Source organism: Ochotona princeps, chromosome 28 (genome assembly GCF_030435755.1).
Source record: "Ochotona princeps isolate mOchPri1 chromosome 28, mOchPri1.hap1, whole genome shotgun sequence".
Classification (NCBI taxonomy): Eukaryota; Metazoa; Chordata; class Mammalia; order Lagomorpha; family Ochotonidae; genus Ochotona; species Ochotona princeps.
The window spans coordinates 18,877,068-18,898,418 of NC_080859.1; the positions used below are offsets into that span (position 1 = coordinate 18,877,068).

General features: G+C 36.8%; 1 protein-coding gene across 5 annotated transcripts in view; it reads left to right on the forward strand.

Moving 5' to 3' along the window:
• FER (FER tyrosine kinase) overlaps window positions 1-21,351 on the forward strand; it is a 254,067-nt gene that overhangs the window by 146,492 nt on the left and 86,224 nt on the right. For all 5 annotated transcript variants that reach the window (XM_058656235.1, XM_058656233.1, XM_058656234.1 and 2 more), the window contains 2 exons: window positions 17,519-17,575; window positions 20,032-20,147. In XM_058656235.1, the coding sequence (XP_058512218.1) occupies window positions 17,519-17,575; window positions 20,032-20,147 (173 nt within the window). The remainder of the gene's footprint in view (window positions 1-17,518; window positions 17,576-20,031; window positions 20,148-21,351) is intronic.

Here is a 21,351-nt window from a genome sequence, read left to right on the forward strand (position 1 = left end):
AGACCACAATATAGGGGAAGAGTGTTCAAGGGTATTACTTGAGAGTGGTATTGGTAGTGCCAAGAATTATTGGCTTTGTTGTACCTGGGCTGAGAAAAGCTTTCCAATATCGCTCGGCTGACAAGGTCCACCTTAGTGTATCCACAGGCCCAGGAACATGCTGCAAATCTTGGCCAGAAAAGTGGTTCAAACTGTTCTGCGTTCCATCCTCTGATGAGGCACTTGATGTCTTCTGCTGGCATAGATGACCTGGCTTTTATGTTCCCCATGTGCATCTGGACAAGCTTTCCACCACACAGGCAGCAGCCACTGGGAGGACCCAGTCCTGATACATGCACTTCAAGGTCAGACTATACATCCTCTGATTTTCTCTGTGGTAAGGGTCTGAGTCCAGTAGTCCAGTTGTGGGTTCTCCCAAGAAACATCACCTGATATGACCTCAAACTTGACTCTTGTGTGTGCCAGTTAATGCAGGGTCAGGTTTGTTTTGTCACTTGTACCAGACAACATGCATGCAACTATGCTGTCACACTGACATTAAATAGGCCCAGAATGCCCACCATGTATTGACTTCCTTTCTCCCTGCAGTGTAACACTTCCCTAGGTACCAGACGGCTTGGGCAGTCACCCACAGCTGGTGTGCAGATGATCTTATCAGCTTCTTGGTCCCAATATATGAAAATGCAACGTTTTTGTCAAAGCAGAATCTGATAGCACCTTTGCGGTCTTCACAGTGGCACCATCATTTCTGTTTGTAACTTTTTGCTATTCAGTGCTTTTTAAAACAGGACTGTATCGGTTTCTTCAAATATCAATTCTAGGCATCAAGCAACTTTTAAAATTGACCTTTAGATACGTTAAAATAATTTAGTTGTAGATGGAAAGACAGATCCTTGTTTTTTTTTAATAATAGTTGAAGTGAACACATGTTCATTCTTTTATTCATGCCGCATTAACTTCAGGTCTGTGATGTGACAGCTTTCTAATAGTTGCTGGACTGTTAGTGGCAGATGAGAAGGTCTTTGCCCTCAGGAAACTCCCCAACTGCCGTGGAACCTGACAGGTAAACACAGTATAAGTTTCCAAGTGACAGGTGGTGCAAGCATGAACAGAATCGAGGAAAACTTGGGGTGGGCTCTGCGTGTGATGCCTGGGGGAAGCAGGAGGGAGAAAACTGAGAATGAGATGGGATCATGGGCAGCACTGGATCTGAAAGCAGAAATGGGGCTTCCTGCTGTGCATTAAGCCTTTGTTTCTCTGGAGTTTCCATGTTGAATGAGTTGCTGTCACTTAGAGATTGGCGTTTTCTTCCACCATCAGTGTTGTAATGTGCTGTTCCGAGTCAGACTCCCTGTATCCACCCCGCCCATTCCCCCTTGAAAATTGTGTTTTCTGTTCACATCTCTGTGTCATGTTGCATTTGGGACTTCCTCTCTGACTTTGCATGGTCCTGAATGTGGTTATTTACATTTTCTTTGCCGCTTTGGCAAGCCTGAGCTACCTTCAGTGTGGAGCACACTTAGCAGGCAAAGAAAATAGTCATTACAAGCTGAGAATGTACAGTTTGGAAATATTCTTAATTTTTGTTATACAAACTTTAAAAATGGATTCTGAATATGCTTCTGGGCAAGGTTGGCATTTGCAGAATAGGCTTATTTTTAAATTACTCTAAAAAAAGTTCTGTAATCACATCTCTTGTCTCTACCTACCACAGGCCCAAAAAGGAGGTGAATTTTTTAACTTGCAAATCTTCCAAAGAATAAACTTCAGAAAGAAACAAAAAACATCTTTGGTTTCATTCTTTGTTATACAATAAAGAGAAATATGCTATTAAATCATTCGTTTATTAGATCAGAGGAAGAAAATCAGTATTGTCATAACTATATATTACAGTTTTACGAACGGAAAGAATTTTTCAGTTATTAAAGTTGGCTTGTTGGAAATCGTTCCTGGGTAGGTACTCAATGTACGAGGGAGATTAATTATGTTTTCCTCAGCTGTTATATCCCCATGTGAATTTTTGGCTCAGATTCTTTCCTAACTCTGCTTTATGATTTTATGCTATCGCAGCCAGCATTACCAACATAGGAAGTAGAATTGTTTTTATGAAGACTCTAAACACAACTCCACAATGGCTTTCTGTTGTCTCACCAAACCAAATGTGTTCTTAGTGTAGTAGATAAATTGTCTCAATATTTTTGACATGTCCTTTCTTCCTTAAGAGCCCATGGTTAGGTATATATTAAAATAGCTTCAAAATTTAATAGGAATGAAATGAAAACAATACAGACCACCATGCTGTTGTTTTGTTTTTCATCACCGATAGTTAAGAAATTCGTTTACTCTATTCATCTAAAAACTCATATCTAGTTGGTTTGCTTCACACCATCTTGAATAATTTTGTTGTAGTTACTTCACACATCTGTTATCATGCATGTCAAAACATTTCATACCCACTTCATGGTCAGACCATAAAAGATACAGATATGTGTGCACGTGTGTGTGTGTAATCTGTAAGCAACGCTCTCTTTTTATCATTTTAATTAGGAAGTTTAGTTTTAGCAGATAGCTAAGTTACAGAATAAGTTACAGAATAAGTTTTAACTGTAGGCCTTTGGCCTTTTCTTTTTTTCTAAGAGTCAAACAGGGGCTCTGGTGTGGAACACTGAAATCTTCCTGAATATTTGTTTTAATGTTGAAATCCAGAAATTACAAAGTCAGAAAATAATGCTTGGTGTAGGGATGTATTTACCATAATTATCAAGTCTTTTAATGGATTCATAAACTCATGAAATAAAATGAAAATCAATTTATCTTTTTAAAAAACAGAGTGACAGAGAAAAAGGATAAGAGGGAGGCGGAGTGATAGAGGATGGAAGGAAAGAAGAAGAAAGAGAGAGAGCAATTGACCGATTGATTGATTGATTGATTGATTTTCTACCCTCTGGTTCACTCCCTAAACAGTTACAATAGTCAGACTTGGGATAAGCTAAAGCTAGGAGCCAGGAACTCCAAGCAGATTTCCCACAAATGTGTCAAGGACCCAGTTACCTGGGCTATTTTCTGCTGCCTTTCCAATTGTACTATCAGAAAGCTGGATCAGAAGTGGAGCTGCTAGAACTGAACTGGCACTCCAGTTTGTGGTGTAGGTGTCCCAGGTCTTAACTCTCTCTGCCTCAACACTAGCCTATTTATTTTTCACTTTTAGTGTTGTAACAACGTTTTGTACTTCCTGATTTGCTAGAGGATTATTTTAAATGTTATGTGAGAGTATTTTTTTCTAAAATTAAACTCTCTTATTTGATAATCCTTTCTTATGTACTAGCCTTATTTTACAATGGACTCTTGCCATAGTCATGCTTTATAGAATTACTAAAGCTTTAAGATACTAAAACTTTTTGTCTCATTGTTTCAAAAAGATTGTTAGGTTTTTAATGAAGTGTTTTAAATTTGATATGCAAATTACATATTTTATTAGATTTTGTAGAGACCTTTGAAATCTGACCTTCTGAAATATTTGCATTTTCCTAAAAGTTATATTTTCATATTACATCACACTGAGAAGTGTAATTGAAAAGATCATATTTATTTAGCTATTATGTGTTAGACTTTCTAAGATGGAAATGATCTGTTCAATAATTTGTTAATTCGATTTTGAAACATTCCCTTAAAACTTGGAGAAGATCATGGAAAATAAAATTAATTTTCTTTTTGTTTTGGGGAGTTATCATGAAAAACATGTATTTTGACAATTTTAACAATTTTCATTTAATGATTCAGTAACTGGCATAAATACATTCACAATATTACATAACCATTTACACTGACCATTTCCAGAACTTTCTCATCACCATCCCAAAGAGTTCACTACGCTTTTTAACAAAATCCTTTTTTCTCCAAAACTCAGTTTCTGGGAAGTCTAATTATACTCCCTGTCTCTATGAGTTTGATTATTTTAGCTACCTCATAGGAATGAAATCTCAGGGTATTTGTCCTTTTGTTTCTGGTTTGTTGGCACTCAATATAACACTGTTTTCATCAAGTTGTTGTAAGAATTTTATTCCTTTTTCAGGTGAATAATATTCCATTGTATGTATATCCCACATTTTGCATATTAATCCATTTGTTGAATGTATTTTGGTTTTTTTCCTGCCTTTTCTCTACTGTGGACAGTGCTGCTAGGAATATTAGTATACAAGGATCTGTTTGAGTCCCTGCTTTGAATTCTTTATAATACATGTTTATGAGTGGAACTGCTGTGTCGTTCGGTTCACTCTGTTTAAGTGTTGGAGGACCTGCCTTGTTTTCTATGCAAGTTGGCACTATTCTTTATTCCCACCAGTAGAGTACGAAGACTCCCATTCCACATTTTGCCAGTACTTTTTGATTACACCCATCTTGTAGTTACTGTGGTTTTTAAAAATTCAAGTCCTTTGCCTGCATTTCAGGTGTTTGGTTGTTACTGTTTTTGTTATTTGGTGATGACAGTTGAGCTGTATTTTTTGTATGATTAATATGTTGAAGAAAACAGGTTAATCACATTTCTATTTTGTGGCTCCAGAGTATTATAGTTAATGGTGTATTAAGCTTATGACTATAGAGTGAACTAAGATTGTTTTTGCAAAAATTGAAAGAAAAGGATGACAGTAGATTGAGGGAGTAAGTATGATTATCTTCATAGAGTTGTACCTATGAAATACATGGAATCTGTTCTTCATGTTAATAAGTATGTTTTAAATTTAAAAAATTGTTCTGGCTATATCCAAAGGAGACAAAGGTGAAGGATTTTGTTGTGCCCATTGAGATCAAAGATGGCAGGAGATGAGTTGGAACGAGTCAGGGACAGTAGACAACTAAGCTCCAGGAGCAGATACAAGTCTAAGCTGCAACACCACTGAGTTTTTAATATGCTGGTTTTTTTTCATTTGAATCAAATGAGATGTGAGAGTGTGTTCTTATATAGTTTTGCCAGAGTGAAATTGATTTTGCAGACATAAGAAGCAAGAGGTAGTTTCTCAGCATACTAAGAAATCCTCTCAAGGATAAAAGTCTTTAGAGTAAGTGTTACTGTTTGGAAGACACTCCAGAGGAAACTGTAATTACAGCAATATTTCTGGTAGGAAGTTTGAGGATTGTGTAGTGGGAAAGGTATTTGGGGTTTTTAAAATTGGAGATGATGTAAATGTTCATTGATAAAGAAATGATCAACTGTGAAGTGCCAGATAGTAGATGAACATGTAGTACCGTGAGATAATCATTTTATCATCCATGTTTTCCATTATTTTTATTATTTTTAAAACTTTTGTATTTTAAAAATATTTATTTTGACTGAAAAGTCAGAATTATAGATAGATAAGAAAAGGAAAGATTTTCCATCCACTGGTTCACTGCAACAGCTGGAGCAGAGCCAATCTGAAACCAGGAGCTTCCTCTGGGTCTCCCACTGGGGTGCAGGGTCCCAGGGCTCTGGGCTGTCCTCCATTGCGGTCCAGGTTGTGACGAGACGAGGAGGAGCAGGGCTAGATGCTAAGACTGAGGAAGAAGCCAGACAGCTAATCCTTTTTGCTGTCTAGGTACTACCTCATCTCTCTCTCTCTCTCATTCTTGTAATAAACTCCAGAAAGTGGAAATCACAATTTTGCTTTTTCATTTAGTAAATGTTTGTGCCTTGTACCTTGTTCATTAAACTGAATTCATCAGCACAAGAAAATAACTGTATGATAGAGTATATTGTAGTTATGGATGACAGTGTTTCTTGTAGGAACATATTTGTCCAGTGGCTATTTTTAGCCACTCATTTGCCAGTTCCTGCAAAGTGTGTGTATCAGCATTCTTTTCCTTGTGCCAGCTGTTCTTCCTTTGTAGCGGATGTAACTATTGGCCCTAGCTTGAAAATGGAAGAATGAGCTAGAAAATATTAGTACATAAGCAAAGTTATTATAGAAAGTGATCTATAAAAGTGTATTATATATAAATGTTGTACTACATATGAAATTGAAGATCTGTTCGATCAATAACATGCTAGCAGAAATGGAAGTTTAACATAGAAGTAGGGAAATTGGGCAGATATAAATTAACAAAACCAATTAAAGTTCTTTCTGGTATGGCACTCTTAAAAGTAAAGCATACTACTATATAAGAGCTGTTTTATGCAGCTTGCCAATGTGATGACATGTTTTATAGCATGATGAGAAGTTTTTCCTAAATAAGAATTATTTGGGAGGAAAGCATTTGAGTTTATTTAGGATTAAATTATAGAACATTACAGCAACTATCCAATTACTAAAAGCTTTTCTCAAATGGATTCCATCCAGATAGGCAAACTGCTTTGCATATTTGTCAATAATGATTATTTTTTTTCCTGTGAAGCAACCCTAATAACTTTAATGACAAACCTGCTCAAATTCTGAGTAATCTTTGGACTGTGAAAAGGTAGCATAGCTAAGATTTTAAGTGGAGAAAATGTGCTAATCAGGCTGAGCGAGTAATGAGGCAGGTCAGCGGGAACACCTGTGTGTCAACGAAGCCTAGTGACAGCAGAGGTTCCTCAGTACGACAGAAGAAAATGTATAGTCTCTGACAGTCACTCCCCAAGTGGCCACGATGGCTAGATCTGAGCCCATCCAAAGCCAGGATCAAGAGCTTTTCATGGGCCTCCCACGTGGGTGCAGGGTCCCAAGAATTTGTCCTCGACTCCTTTCCCAGGCCCAAGGCAGGGAGCTGGATGGGAAGTGGAGCTTCCAGGATATGAACCGGCGCCCATACGGGATCCTGGCACATGCAAGGTGAGGACTTTAGCCATTATGCTACTGCGCTGGGGCATTTGATTTTTATTTTTAGTGGTACAGTTCCATAGACTCAGGGATTTCCCTTTCCATTCTCTCCATCCTCCTCCCCTGCCAGTGCTTTTCCTCTGTCTTATTACAGTAGTACATTCCTTCAGCAGTAGTCACCAGTCCACCATGCTGTTGTTTAAGTGCATCATGCAGTGGAAAAATTCCAGCATCCTATCCTCAAATTATGGTTAACAGTTGCATTGGGAGTTCACCTTTTATTCGGGAGTATAAATACATACTACAGTGTATCTTCACCTCCCAGGATACTGATCTCCATTGTACAGTTCCTCTAGGTGAATATGTGTTATACATGTTTAACTCTATGTCTGTTGATTTTGATTAGGTAAGACATAGGAGTAATGTCTTACCAATGTAATGCGTGGGTGTTATTTTCCTTAGGTGATCTCTCTTTTTGGAAATGTGGCTGTGACTCTCAGTCGACTGTTAATTTAAACCACTGACTTCTCTGGTTGAGAAGTAATTTCAAATATGTCCCTCTATACTGTAAACCTCTTAGAATGATAACTTTATGGAGAAATATAAAATGCCCAAAATAAGTTTGATAGCTGTTGATTTGGCATGATACATAATGACCATCTGTACCCTGTGGCAGTCCACCAAGAAGGCAGATCATTCCCCTGGCCTGGAAGGCTTGGCTGGCTGCCTGCAGCCCTGCCCAGGGGCTCACCTGTTACTTTACAGAAATGACTACTTTTGTGAAGGAAAATTCTAAAATTAGGTTTTAACATTTTAAAGCTGTGATTAGGTTTTATTTTCATTTATTTTCAGTAGTTTATGCCTATAATATTTCTACTAATTTACAAATTATAATTTACAAGGGCACAGCATTTTCATGAAAGTGGAAAAACACTGTAATGATGATTTTGTTTTGAGAGAAATTAGTGAAGAATTACTGTGGGAAAAGCAAACATATTATCCAGTGGAAATAAATGAGATTGAACTGAGTTTTTTTTAGGTTAAAAATTATATGAGTACTGTGCAAACTTGATTTCTAGTTCTGCCAGCCATATAAAAGCCATTTTTCTTGATTACAGTATAAAAGTTTTATTATGATTTTACCTTTTACACCAAAATTGTAAATGTACAAAATACAAATATTTAAATTATAATCTGGTTAATTCAGTGAATCAAGACAAATCAGTAGTTGACATATGTAGTAGCAATCATTTGAAACAAAGTACATAAACTAGGAAAAGCGAATATAAAGCTATTAGAACTGTACTGCATTTCAATTCATTTAAATTAATGATAACATAATCATGTCTGGATCTGGAAACATGTGCATTGCTTTAAATAATTTACTCTATTTGGGGAAGCAGTATAATTGTTAAAAAGGACACATGTTTTGGTTTAGAGTTTAGACATGTGGGAGTTCAATCCGTGTTAACTTGTCAGAATAACCTTTCCCTCAGAACCTGAAAGTACTCACAGTAGTTCTGTTTCTACCTACTATTTCAATGACACACTGGGAAAAGTCCTGTAGTTTAACATACAACTAGACTGAAGGTGAGGCCTTCTTATAACAGAGGGCCCATTTAGGAGCAGGAGGAATAGCAAAGGATAGATCACGCACAGGCTTTGTAGAATTGTATGGGCCAATGTCTTCAGATGAACAAACTGCGCAAGAGGTGTGCTAACCTCGGTCAGGATATCCCATCCAAGTCCCAGAGTCCCAGTTGTTTTAGGGAGCTATTCATACACCTGCTACATGACAGCCATGATGTTGCACAAGGCCCAGAGTGAATGGGATGAGTCTTCATGCTCGCTTCAAACATGCAAATAACCTGGTTCATTTTGACATTCTTATTCACACACGGAGGCCAACACTACCCATTTCAACATTCCACAGTTCAGTCTGACTCATCATGACAGTAGAGTTAAGTAGAAAATGAACGGATGGCTCTTTCATCACATGCTTGACCATGAAGGTTAGACAAGGCAGAATTATCCCAGGAACCATCATATTTCTTCCTATTCTGATTAACCGTCTGTCTCCATAATCTGTGACATTGAGGTGTTTAGGGACCACACACAATCCACTAGGGCATTGGAAGAAAAATTAGAGCTCTTGAGATTTGAGGTTTCCCACATCCTTTTCATTTTCCTTTATCAGATGTTTTTTAAAAATTAATGTTTTTTTAAAAAAACTTTATTGAAATAGGGGGAAGGAAGGAGTAGGGGGAGAATTAATGAGACTGATTTTCATTTGCCAAAAGTTCAGAATAGCTGAGGTTGAAACCAAGAGCTTAGAAATCAGTCTGGATCTCATCCACAAATTAGCAGAAACCAAAGTACTTACATCATTGCCTACAACTGTCAGGAGATGCATTTGCAGGTGACCGGATTCCAAAATGGAGTGGGCATCTGAATGGATTGTGGGCATCCCAAGCAATGTGGTGTCTTAACCACTGGCCCTAAGACTCACATCTGGTTTTAATTCATGAAGCTTATTATTTGCAGTGAGTGGTTGTTTTCTTTCAGTGTTGGAAAAGTGCTGTGCTGCTTCATTATTCACTCTGTGGTTTTGGAGGAGAAATCTGACATCATACTGGTGTTCTAAGACAGTTAATGTGGTTTCAGTCTGACTGCTGTCAGAGTTTTGTCTTTATTTGATGTATCTTGCCTTGGATTTCTTTTGAGTGTGTCTTACTTGGAGTTTTGTGACTTCTTCAATTTGTAGGTTTATGTCCTTCTCCAAATTTGGGAGTGTTCAGCCATTATTTCCTTGAATATTCTTTCATTTGTACTCTCTCTTCTCTTATTGAAGCTGTGGTAAAATGTTTTTTTTATTACATGGGTCACTGAGGTTTTGGGTTGAATATATATATATATATATTTCAAATGGAAAAATTTTGTTGGTCTGGCTTCATTTCTGTGATTCTGTCCTGTATTATCTTTGATTTATCATTAAACCTATGTTGTGTTTTGAATGTGTGCATTTTGGGGTTTTTTTTTTTAAAGATTTTATTTTTATTACAAAGTCAGATATACACAGAGGAGGAAAGACAGAGAGGAAGATCTTCCATCCGATGATTCACTCACCAAGTGAGCCGCAACGGGCCGATGCGCTCCGATCCAAAGCCAGGAACCAGGAACCTCTTCCTGGTCTCCCACACGGGTGCAGTGTCCCAATGCCTTGGGCCATCCTCGGCTGCTTTCCCAGGCCACAAGCAGGGAGCTGGATGGGAAGTGGAGCTGCCGGGATCAGAACCGGCGCCCATATGGGATCCCGGGGCTTTCAAGGCGAGGACTTTAGCCGCTAGGCCATGCCACCGGGCCCGAGATAGAGGGTTTTTTAAGTAATTTTTATTTGGTTGACTTTAAAATAATTTTTGTGGACCTGAAATAATGCATGCTTTTTCCATTATTTTCTAAGAGAATTTGATAATGATCATTTTAGACTTTTTGCCTTTAACTTACTTGCCAGATAATTGCAATATTTTGTCTACCTTGATGTAACCTCCAGTTAACTGTCTCCTCATTTGCATTATGATTTTCTTAAATCTGGATATAACAGATTACTTTTAACATATATACCCTAAATGTCAAATGTAATGTGTTAGACTCTGGCTCCTATTATTTTCACGGTAAGTCACTAATTTGAATCCTAACCTACCGTACTCTTTCAATGAAATCTGAATTCTGTTAGACTTAGCATGATTTAGAAGCCATTAATTACATATTTTGTATTTTATTTTTTAAATGTCTGGCTCCAGTATTTCTTTTGCATGAGTTACATTTGCTTGATGAATTTCTCATATCCTAAGTTGTTTCTTTTTTTTTCGATTGGTTATCTGCATTCTCATCTCATTGAGGTTTGTTAGAATCATCATATTGCATTCCTTTAGAAAAATTTCATAAATGAAATTCTTTGAGGTGTATATCTGGAAAATTGTAGTTCTTTTAGAGGTATCATGCTTCCTCGCCATTTCATGCTGTTGCTTTTTTTTTTCCTTAAGCAAAATAATTCCTTTACACACAGTAAGTGTAGACATCCAGTTTTTGCTACTCCAGCACATTTACTCGCAAGTGACTTCCAGATCGCCTTTACTGTTGCATAAGCTTACAAGTAAAAGTTATCCTTGTTGAAATATGAAGAATTCTTTTAGGCAGGTAATATTCAGAATGAATTGGATGGGTCGCCGCAGAGGTTGCTTGTGTTTGATGAGTTCTGTAAATTTAGACTTTGGAGCAGCTGCTGAATTTGAGATTAATGTTTGCGAACAGGCTGCAGCAGCAGCAGCTTGTGCTCTGGAGAAATCGGGTGAGTGTCTGTGGTGGTGGAACTACGCATGCACATCTGTTGATTTTGTGCAAGCAGATGCACATGACGCTGAGAAGGCATCCATAGCAACTTTGACCACTTTGAGATCACACTCGAAGGAGCTCTCAGACTTCCTGTTCCTGCAACGGTACATGTTTTTAAAGCACCAAAACAAAACAAAACAAAAAGGTATATCTAATGAGATTTTAGGTTTCAGATTTTAAAGAAAAATTTAATCAAAGGACAAGCAGTTATCATTATTAAGTGATACAAATTTCCTTTAAACACTGTTTGAGCTTTGCTTGACAAATTTTGACATAGTTTCATTTCTGTTCAATTAAAATAATTTCCTAATTGACTGTTGAGACTTTTGTTTCCATGAATTATTTAAAACTTTTGGTTTAATTTCTAAGTACCTAGAGGAGTAAATTTTCTTGACTTTGTTATTGATTGTTTAAAACATTTATTTTTATTGAACAATCAGATACACAGAGAGGAGGAGAGACAGAGAAGAAGGTCTTCCATTCGCTGACTAACTCCCCAAGTGGCAATAACGGCTGGAGTTGAGCCAATCCGAAGCCAGGAGCCAGGAGTCACTTCTGGGTCTCCCACACGGGTGCAGAGACCCAAAGCTTTCGTCCATTTTTAACTGCTTTTCCAGGCAACAAGCAGGGAGCTGGATGGGAAGTGGGGCCACTGGGATTAGAACAGGTGTCGATATGGGATCACAGGCAAGGCGGGGACTTCAGCCACTAGGCTATTATGCCAGACCCAACTTTGGTATTGATTTTTACTTCTGTTTACCACCTGTGAACACATCCTGTATGACTACAGTTCCTTTAAGTTTTTTGAGGCTTGGTTCATAATGGAAAATAGAATCTAACTTGGTGACTTTTCCTTTTGTAGTTATAAAGAGAACTTACATATACATTTTTTTTCATAGAGGTTTTCTATAAATATCATGAGCCCTTTGGTTGATGGTGCAGGTCAGTTTTTTATATGTTCTGATCTTGATTCTACTGTTGATGTCACTTCTGTCCATGTTTCCTTCATTTTCAATTATCTGTGGTTAAAAATAGGGACATTCACAATTATTGTGTTTTCTTATTGAATTGGTAACTGTAATCATTATGAGAGTTCCTTTCTGAGCTATAGTCATTTTCTTTGGCTTTGTAATCTATTTAATATCTCTACATATATTCCAGGAGTTTTAATTTTTACTTGAATTTCATATCTATTTCTGCCCTTTTACTGTTTTCAGGAAACATGAGCTCTTTATAAAGTTATTTGAAAAAACAAGAGAGCTTTGATCTGTTTTTTTTCACTCCCCAAATGACTGAAACAACCTGGGTGGGCCATGCCAGAGCCAGGAAGTAGATCATGCATATAGATCCCTCACATGGGTGGCAGTGATGCCAGTTCTCAAGCTGTGGTCTTCTATCTTCCAGTGGGTACATTAGCAGGAATTTAGATTGGACTTGGCACAGGAGTCTCTGAAATGGACAATGGGCATCCCAATTAACAACTTAATGTCACAGCATCTACCACTCCATCTTTCTTCTTTTAAAATGTCTATAATAAAGTTCTCTAGATCATCTATAGTTTATTTTAATTTTTGCTTAAAGTCTGCATTTTAAAAGACATATTTAGACAATTTACATTTAACACAATCATTGACATGCTTAGATTTAGCAGCACCATTTTATGATTTTGTTTTCTCTCTTTGGTTTAGTTTCTCTATTCCTATTTATGCCCTTTTTGGAGTTATTTGAGCCTTTTAACAATTACATTAAATATTTGCCTTATAATTTTGATTATATAGGTTTTCAATTTTTAAAATTGATCGCTATAGTTTTAAAAATGATTGCTATATAATGAATTACTCTATATATTCAACTTTTCACAAGATGCTAAAAAACAATATTGCACCATTTTAAGTGGAATATAAAAGTTTTACCACTAGAGGTGGCATGTGACATAGCAATTTAAGTCTCTGCCAGTGATGCCAGCAACCTATATCGCCCCGGTCAAGATCATATTGCTTTACTTCCTGTACAGGTCTCTGATAAATGTGCAAGGACAAGCAGTGTAGGATGATCCAAGTGCTTGGGATCCCATAACGGTGTGGAAGACCAGGAGCAAGCTCAGACTCCTGGCTTTGGCCTCATTCAGTGCCAGTCCTTGCAGCCCCTTGAGCAGGGAAACAGAGATGGGAAATCAATCTTTCTCTCTGCCGTTCCTCTTCTCTGTATAATCCTGCCTTTCAAAACTGAAAACAAAAGTTTTATCACACCAGATACCTGTTTTACTATCCACTCTTTGTTGTATATTCCATATGTATGGCAACTGCATCACTGGAAAAAAATGTAACTCAGTGTTATTTATTTCTACAAGTGTTAGATCTCTTGATGATGTTTCAGTAGGGTCCTTGAAATTGTTCATTTCTTTTCACTTTTTTTTCTCTCTGTGTAGATTAGATTGGCTAATCTGTCATCTATAAGTGTATTGATGTGTTATTTATGGCCAGGGAAGTTTAAATTTCATATACTTCTAACATGTCACAAGTTATTCTTTCGCTTTTCAATTATCAAACATGTGAAAACCATCCTGACCATTATAAGCAGTGAGTTCATTTGTCTTAGAGGTTTAGCTTGCCAGTTCTGATTTAGTCAAATCTGTGATGAAGATGAATGGAAAGTAGGCTTAGTTTTCTCCGTTCCAGGTTATATTTTCTGCTACAGTGTGGTATTTTTAAGGTTTAATATAAAGCCTGAAGCATTGTATTAGAACCTCATCTCCTTTGCAAGCCTTGAGCACTAATAATTGTTTTTGCTTTGGCCTACTGGCTGCTTGTTTCACAATTTTTATAAAATCCATGGTAGCATATAAATCCTTGAATGGCTTATTTGGTCGCCATAAATTCAACCTTTCATTTCTACATCATTTTAGTAGTTTTTCCTGGTATCTTGACACTTACCAATGTTCAGGGGTTTTGTTTGCTTCATTGTATTTTTATATTTACATTTTTCTTTTTATTTCAGTGGTATTTAAAGTGGAGAAACTGGTATGAACAACCCCGTTTACAATTGTCAAAGTGAAAGAGCTCTCAAAAAAGAAAAAAAAAAGAAGCAGTTTTATGGCTTCAAAATAACTTTTGTTTGCTACGCTATATTCTTGGAAGGCCAACATTTGATAATATCTGTAGGCAGGAGGTTAGACTTAAGCTCCAAAATGCTGTTCCAGGGGTGAATTATTTCTGTTTTATTTTTCATGTAAGTGATATTAATATTACTGATTTGTAATTTGTATTCAGTAAATTTTTGCACAATTTTTAATGTAAAGTTCAATGAAATATCAAGAGATGAGACATTCTCAGAGCCCCTAAATTCGCTGCAGCCTCTCTGCAGCTCGTCTTCACACCAGCCTTAGATTTCTAGCGTTCTAGATTGTTAATTGATCTTGTCTACCCTGATGTTAGGATTCCGTATAAATGTATATACTGTCTGTCTGGCCTTAAGAGCACACCAAAGTGTTCTGCAAAAAAAATATATATATATATATACATGTGTGTATATATATATGTATATATATATGTGTATATATATATATATATTATCTATCTGGAATAAGTTTTTGTTTTGAATAATACCATTTAGTTATCTGAATTGCTTAAAATTAGGTTGTGAGCTTACCTTTTGATAGACACTGTAGTTCTTGGTTTTTGGCTTATATAAGTAGAGTTGTTTCGTGTATCTTTTTTCCTTGAAGTCTGAAGAGTCCAAGGTCTTGTCTCTGACACAAGTAAGAATTCAGGGATGAAACATATGTAGAAAAAGGTTAGCAGAGGAGTAAGGTTATATTAACAAGGTAAAATCACATACTCAGTTGCAGTGTGGCCTTGTTCCAGATGGAGCCCCAGTTTATGAGTTTTGAGGTCCTGCCTTTTTGTGATCTGAAGGCATGGCTGCTTTGGAGAAGTTTTCCAAGAAAGGGTAGAAATTTTCGGGAGTTTAGTAACTGCTTTTTTTTTTTTTTTCAGCAAATCTCAGAAATGTGATGTTCTGCATGATAAGAGTAGAATGTAAAAGGCCCATTTTATTTTAACAACATTACAATAGGCTAAGGGTCATCAAAGGACCATTACCATAGTAAACAACCAATCAGACATGTTCTACAGCACTGATTGTGGGAGGCCATCACTTTGCTATAAAAGTGACCTCTTGTTGGAGGCCATGGGAAGAGTTTGAGGCAGCCCTATAGTGGGGAATGTGTGTTGCCATATTTTCTTCAGCACTTTTTCTGGTTCTAAAGAGTCTTTTTAAAGATGTGTTTTCATTTTTCTTGTGTTAACACAAAGGAATATAATTTTATGAATCATACGATCTGTTGAGCTTCATAAAAGTTTCAAATTGCTTTAGAAAATAACAGTGCTATGTCAGTTAATTCCATAACGATGTAAATTGTTGCTGATGGTATGTTGGAGCTTTTAATTGATCGGGATGATACTCTGCTGGCTCGGCCTTCAGACCAGAGAGGGTCTCCCTAAAAAGCCGTTGAACTTGACTGGACAATAAGATGCTGGACTCTGTGTTTGGTATATGCTTGCAATGAGGGAATCTCTCTGAACTTGAACTGTGGTTATGCAACAAGGTGCAAACCCTCCCATGGGGGGAGGGTTTGGGGATGGGTGGGGGGAATCCCAGTACCTATGAAACTGTGTCACATAATACAATGTAATTAATGAATAAATTTTTAAAAAAGAAAAAAAGAGAAAATAACAGTGCTATTTTGTATCTTCACAAGCAGTGTATAAGGACTCCAGTCACTCCACAATCTCCTGTGTTCAAGAAATTACTAATCCTTTTAGTTTTAATGTTCTGGCAGGGGGAATTGCTGTCTTGTTGTGATTTGTGTTTAGTAAGCCACTGCTAACCAACAAGAGTCCTTATCTGTTGGTAGGATTTAGACTGTTTATTTATTTCCTTTGTTAGATTTTTTTTACAAAATGTCTTAAAATTTGATTGTTCTTGAAGTATACGAGTTCCCTATATATTCTGTATATACTTTCTTTAAATCAAGTAGAAGTATTGCAGAAATGTTTTCTCACCTTATAGCTTGCATTTTCATTTGTAAAATGGTAAATCAGCGTGAACAAATATTAGCTTTGGTACTCAAGAGTTCATTTTCTTCTTTTACTTTGTCTTTTTTGTACCTAACAAATTTTTGCTATCACGAAGGTATTTTTCTGTGTTTTATGCTAGAACATTTATAGCTTTAACTTTGCATTAAGACAGAAAGATAGTACATATATAAACACCTGAATTTTAAAAATAAGTATGTCACCTGTCTATCAGAATTGTGTGTCTCAGCAGGTGCGTTCTTCAAGTGGCTGCCCAGTGTGTTTTATACCATGGTTCCTTTTTCTTCAAGAGGCATGAATAATTGATTTATAGTTAGTTTAGAATTACATTTCAATCTGGCATAGGGGATAGGATTACTGTAACAATAACAACAACAAAATCCAATTGAAAAAAGGAAGAAAGGATGAACTATTTCATTCTAGGATCTTCCGTTTGGCCTCCCCTCTCCTGCTTTACTCTGCCCATCTCCTTGTGTTTGCTCTTTGCTTTCCATCTTCTCTTCCCTTTTCCTTCCTTCCCTATTTCTTTTCCATGCTTCATTTATTTTCTCTTCTTTTTATTTATCACTCATATGTATTTGCCCTTCCAGCATTTTACTCTTGTGTTGCTTAATAGTCAAGATTTTCTTTTTCACGTGTTAAAATATTTCCTAAATAGTAGTAAGTACTTGAAATCACAGAGTGGGAAGCGCTTTCACCTTGGCGGGTTTGCCTCACTGGGCATGTGCATCCCTATGATGTCATACTTGATGTTTGTTGCTATACTGTGCTGCAAGCAAATGCTTGAGAAAGGTGTGGGACTACATGTTTCATCATAGACATCTGTAAATCTTAAACATATGTAGTAAAATAGGTCTTCGGTAACAAGGTTTGGGTGGAAAAGTAATTCTGTAAGATTAAATTAGAACTGGAAATTTTGCATCATAGAACTCGGTGTACTAATGTATTGGGGGAAAATTTTACTTTTTGAAATGAGAGACAGCATAGGTGTGCCTTATGGTAGGTGTGAAGTATATGCTATGTTCTGACTATAGGCTACTATCAGTTTGAAGACTGAAATTTCTGATACAACTTGCTCAAAGGTAAATCTTAATATCCTATTGCATAGGAACATTTCTTACAAGTATTTTGCAGCACCTTCAGTATAATGAATGGTCTGGATGAAATGTTCCTTATATGTTTTTCCTGCTGACTCAGATGCCTCTTTTAGAAAGTGTGCTTTTGAACTAAATCACAGTGTTTTTTTTTTTTCTGTAGGATAAGAAATGGATTCTCAATCATGAAGATGTCATATTGGGAGAATTACTGGGCAAGGTATGCAATTCACTGAGCTAAATAACCCAAACTGTTTCTGTATGCTGTGCATGTTACAAATCTGTTTCTGCAAATAGTTTCATACATTCTAGCACAAAGCGAGATAATTGTACACTAACATAGAATACCTAATACCACACCTGTTGGTAATACTATATAATGCTTACTTAGATGTGTGAAATCTTAGAAAGGTTTAAAAACAATTCATGAATTTAAAGAGGATACAAATATTTTTTCCTGGAAGGACTAATAGCTGAAAGAATTTCATTATAGCACAGTAAAGCTAAGACAATTGTACTGAGAGTTGAAAAGAAACTATGAAGTAATAGAAGTTTAAATAAATTTCCAACAGTCTTACATTATGTCTGGTTATATATGATAACCCAGAAAAAGTGAAATAGTACTCTAGAGATTTTGAAGTACTCATTGAGATTTTCAAGTTTCTTCTAGAATTACAATGTATCACGTCATTGGAAATATTATCTCAGGTCCAGATAAATCTTATACCAGGTTTGGAAAGGGAGAGGCAGGGATTCACTGAGGTCCCATGATGACTGCCATGAAAAGGAAAAAGAGACGTAGTGAAATCTGTCCCCATGCACATAAATAAGCTCAGTACCCGGAGTTGAATTTTACTTGTTGAATCAAGGAGTGTGTAGGATTGTCTGAAGCTTCCTCAGACCACTTTGGATGGAGAAGGGGTGCTCTGAGGAAGCACTCTTTTGACTGGAGATTCCCCCTTGACCAACAATTGATAGAGTTGAAATACTTTTAGAATGTTCAAAATTTTGAGAAAGCTAGGATGCACCAAGTCCTATACAGAGCAGAAGCCATTACAAAGATATAAAGGGATAATAGGTATTAAAAATGAGAGACATCCTTTTGGCGCTATCAACAAAGTCATCTTGAATGAGGGGTGCAGGAAATGGGCCTGGAGATTAGGTAGCATTTCCCCCATTGGAGAGGGAGTGTTTCCATCATACTAATGTGTCTTAACAAATGATTTTAATGTTCCTTCTCTTTTTAAACATACTGTAAGTAATTGCATTCAAAATGAAAATGGGTTCCCACCATTAAGATTACAGGTTCATATGTTTAGTAACATTCCATTCATTATGCATGACATTGACATTGGAGGAAGGCCTCACTCTCTCTGTCTGGTATTTTCAGACACTGACAAGCCTGTGACCGTGGCTTGAGATTTTGAAGTTGAACACACCTCTTTGCTGTGACCCAGTGTCTTTCTCCTACTGAACTTTATTTTACTAAAAAAAAAATTATTTTTTGAAATTTTTGATGATGTTTACATAGTTGCTCGGGATGGGAATGATTGAGGAAAAGTGTGTGTGATCATTGTTTCAAAGTTTTCTATTTCTTCTTCCTGTATCTGGGGAAGGGGAGAGATAAGGGGAAGCTATATCCAGCCTCCCAAGTGCCCCAGTACCTGGTGATGGGGAGCAAGCACCTGATAACAACCCAGGGTCCTCAGTGTGGCACATGCTCTGAGGGTTCTGCCCGAGTGATTTCACTAGTTTTGGAATGCTGTCAATCTCATCGATTCAAGGGCGAGGAACCCCTTCAAATGTCCATTGCTTGGCATGGTCTATCTTAGAGTCTCCATTCATACAGATATTTGCTGTCATCATTTGGCTGGGGTAGTTGTCCAATGTGTTTGTCCTCCTTCCTCTGCTATGGTACCAGATGGCTTATGCAGGCCCCAATGAGCTGCCATATCTTCCATATGCATTTGGGCCAGCTGTCCACTTCTCTATTCTTGCCATTGAGGAGGCCCGGCTTTGACACAAGAACCATATGGTCAGTCCACCAATCCTAGACATGAGACCCTAGGCCCCCACACACCCTCACCTGTGCCATCACCATACCCTTGCAAGCCCACACACCAACCCTCCATAAGCATGACCCTGGGTGGCCAATGAGCTTCCCCTGGTGCCATTGATGCCCTGGGCCACCCAACCAGGATCCTGTAGGGATCCCTACCCCCGGGGCTCATGGACCCAGCACCCACCACACAGACGGGCCCAAGAACCCAGATCCTACTGAACTTTCTTATTCTCCAACTAACTGCCATTATATGTATCAGTCATAGCACATACCCTTCAGGATTTTTATTTCTAAACACTAACATAAATTTTAAACTAATAAAATATGGAGTTTAAGAAAGGTATATGAAGTAGATGGAATGAAACTTATAGCATCAACTTTAGCTTTTATTTTGACATATTTTCTTTTTCAATTTTAACTCCATTTCTTTTCCTCTCCAGTTTTCTCATAGGATTAAAAGCTCCTCCTGGTTGTGTTGGGCCAGGCTGTAGTAATAACATGACCAGTCTTTTTTTTTCCACTCAAAATTCTGAATGAACCTAAAAGGGTACTATTTGGCAAAAAAAATTATTACAGTCTAACACTACAAGCAAAGCATGTGTTTGTATTTTCAGGGAAATTTTGGTGAAGTATATAAGGGCACATTAAAGGATAAAACTCCTGTGGCTGTTAAAACTTGCAAAGAAGATCTTCCTCAGGAATTGAAAATAAAATTTTTACAAGAAGCAAAGTGAGTACTGTAAAGTAATACACTATTTATTTATAATTCATTATCATGTATTTATTATTCATTATAATGTATTTATAATTCATCAAAAGGCAAGTGTGAAAGTAATGTGTGATTTGCTCAAGTAGAAGTATGCACTTTCTGAAACTGCATAAGCACGCCCTTTGACAATGGAAACCAAATTTTCTGTTTGGAGGCAGAGGGCTGTAAAATAGACAGTAAAAACAAAAACAGTAGTGTTAAACAGCAGTGATATTCTTTCTGTTGTCAAATGTTGCAATGTTTTTGTTTTTATCACATGTACTTAAAACTATATGTGTATATACAATGTTATGTATATGTACAATGTTATTGCCCTTATAATAAAAATGTTACTGTATTATATACATAAAATAATTTAAGTAAGAATACTTCAAAACATCCTTAGAAAATTAAATTAAAATATGAATTTATCTAAATGCAAACATTTTTGAAATCCATGTATATGAATATACATTTAGATATAAAATTATGTATCTCCTACCCTGTTTGGGTATTATCACTTTGGTTCTTCTTTTCCCAGCTGATAACTTTCTATTATGAGATTGTCAGATTTCTTCTTCAGCGTAGAGTCATGTATTTGCTCCAACATTTGCATAGTTTTCATCTTCCAATCAATCTTTTGAGACGATGTTCTCCTCTCCTATTATTAACGAAAAACGTGATGTTTCACCTTGCTACTCCATACTGCAGACAGTTAAAACCAGCTTGTTAGTGCTAAAATGGAGAATACACAAAAAGCATAAAGCAAAAGAAATGGTACAGTACCAGCTCATGGACATATGTGTGGGAGTTGGGCTGTTTGATGAAAGGATGCATGGGAGGGGGTGAACGTACATGGATCTGCAGGTTTCAAGGTATCAAGAGAAAACACAGTGGGACAGTGGGGAACTAGTTATCCTGCACAGCACATTTCTGTGTACATTACTTCATTTATCATCTAAAGTGCCTATGGGTGGGAATGGATTCCATTGTGTGTATATATTTAAAGTCATCTACAGAAGAAGTTGTAAATCGTAAGGTGTTGGCAATTCAGAGTAAATTCTCATGATAAATGCATACTCTGATGACTGAAATTATAGTTCCATTATTTTGCAGTTATTCGTATATTCTTAAGATAAAAACTTATGTCTAACATTGACTCCAAAAGTACTTAGATGGTTTCTAA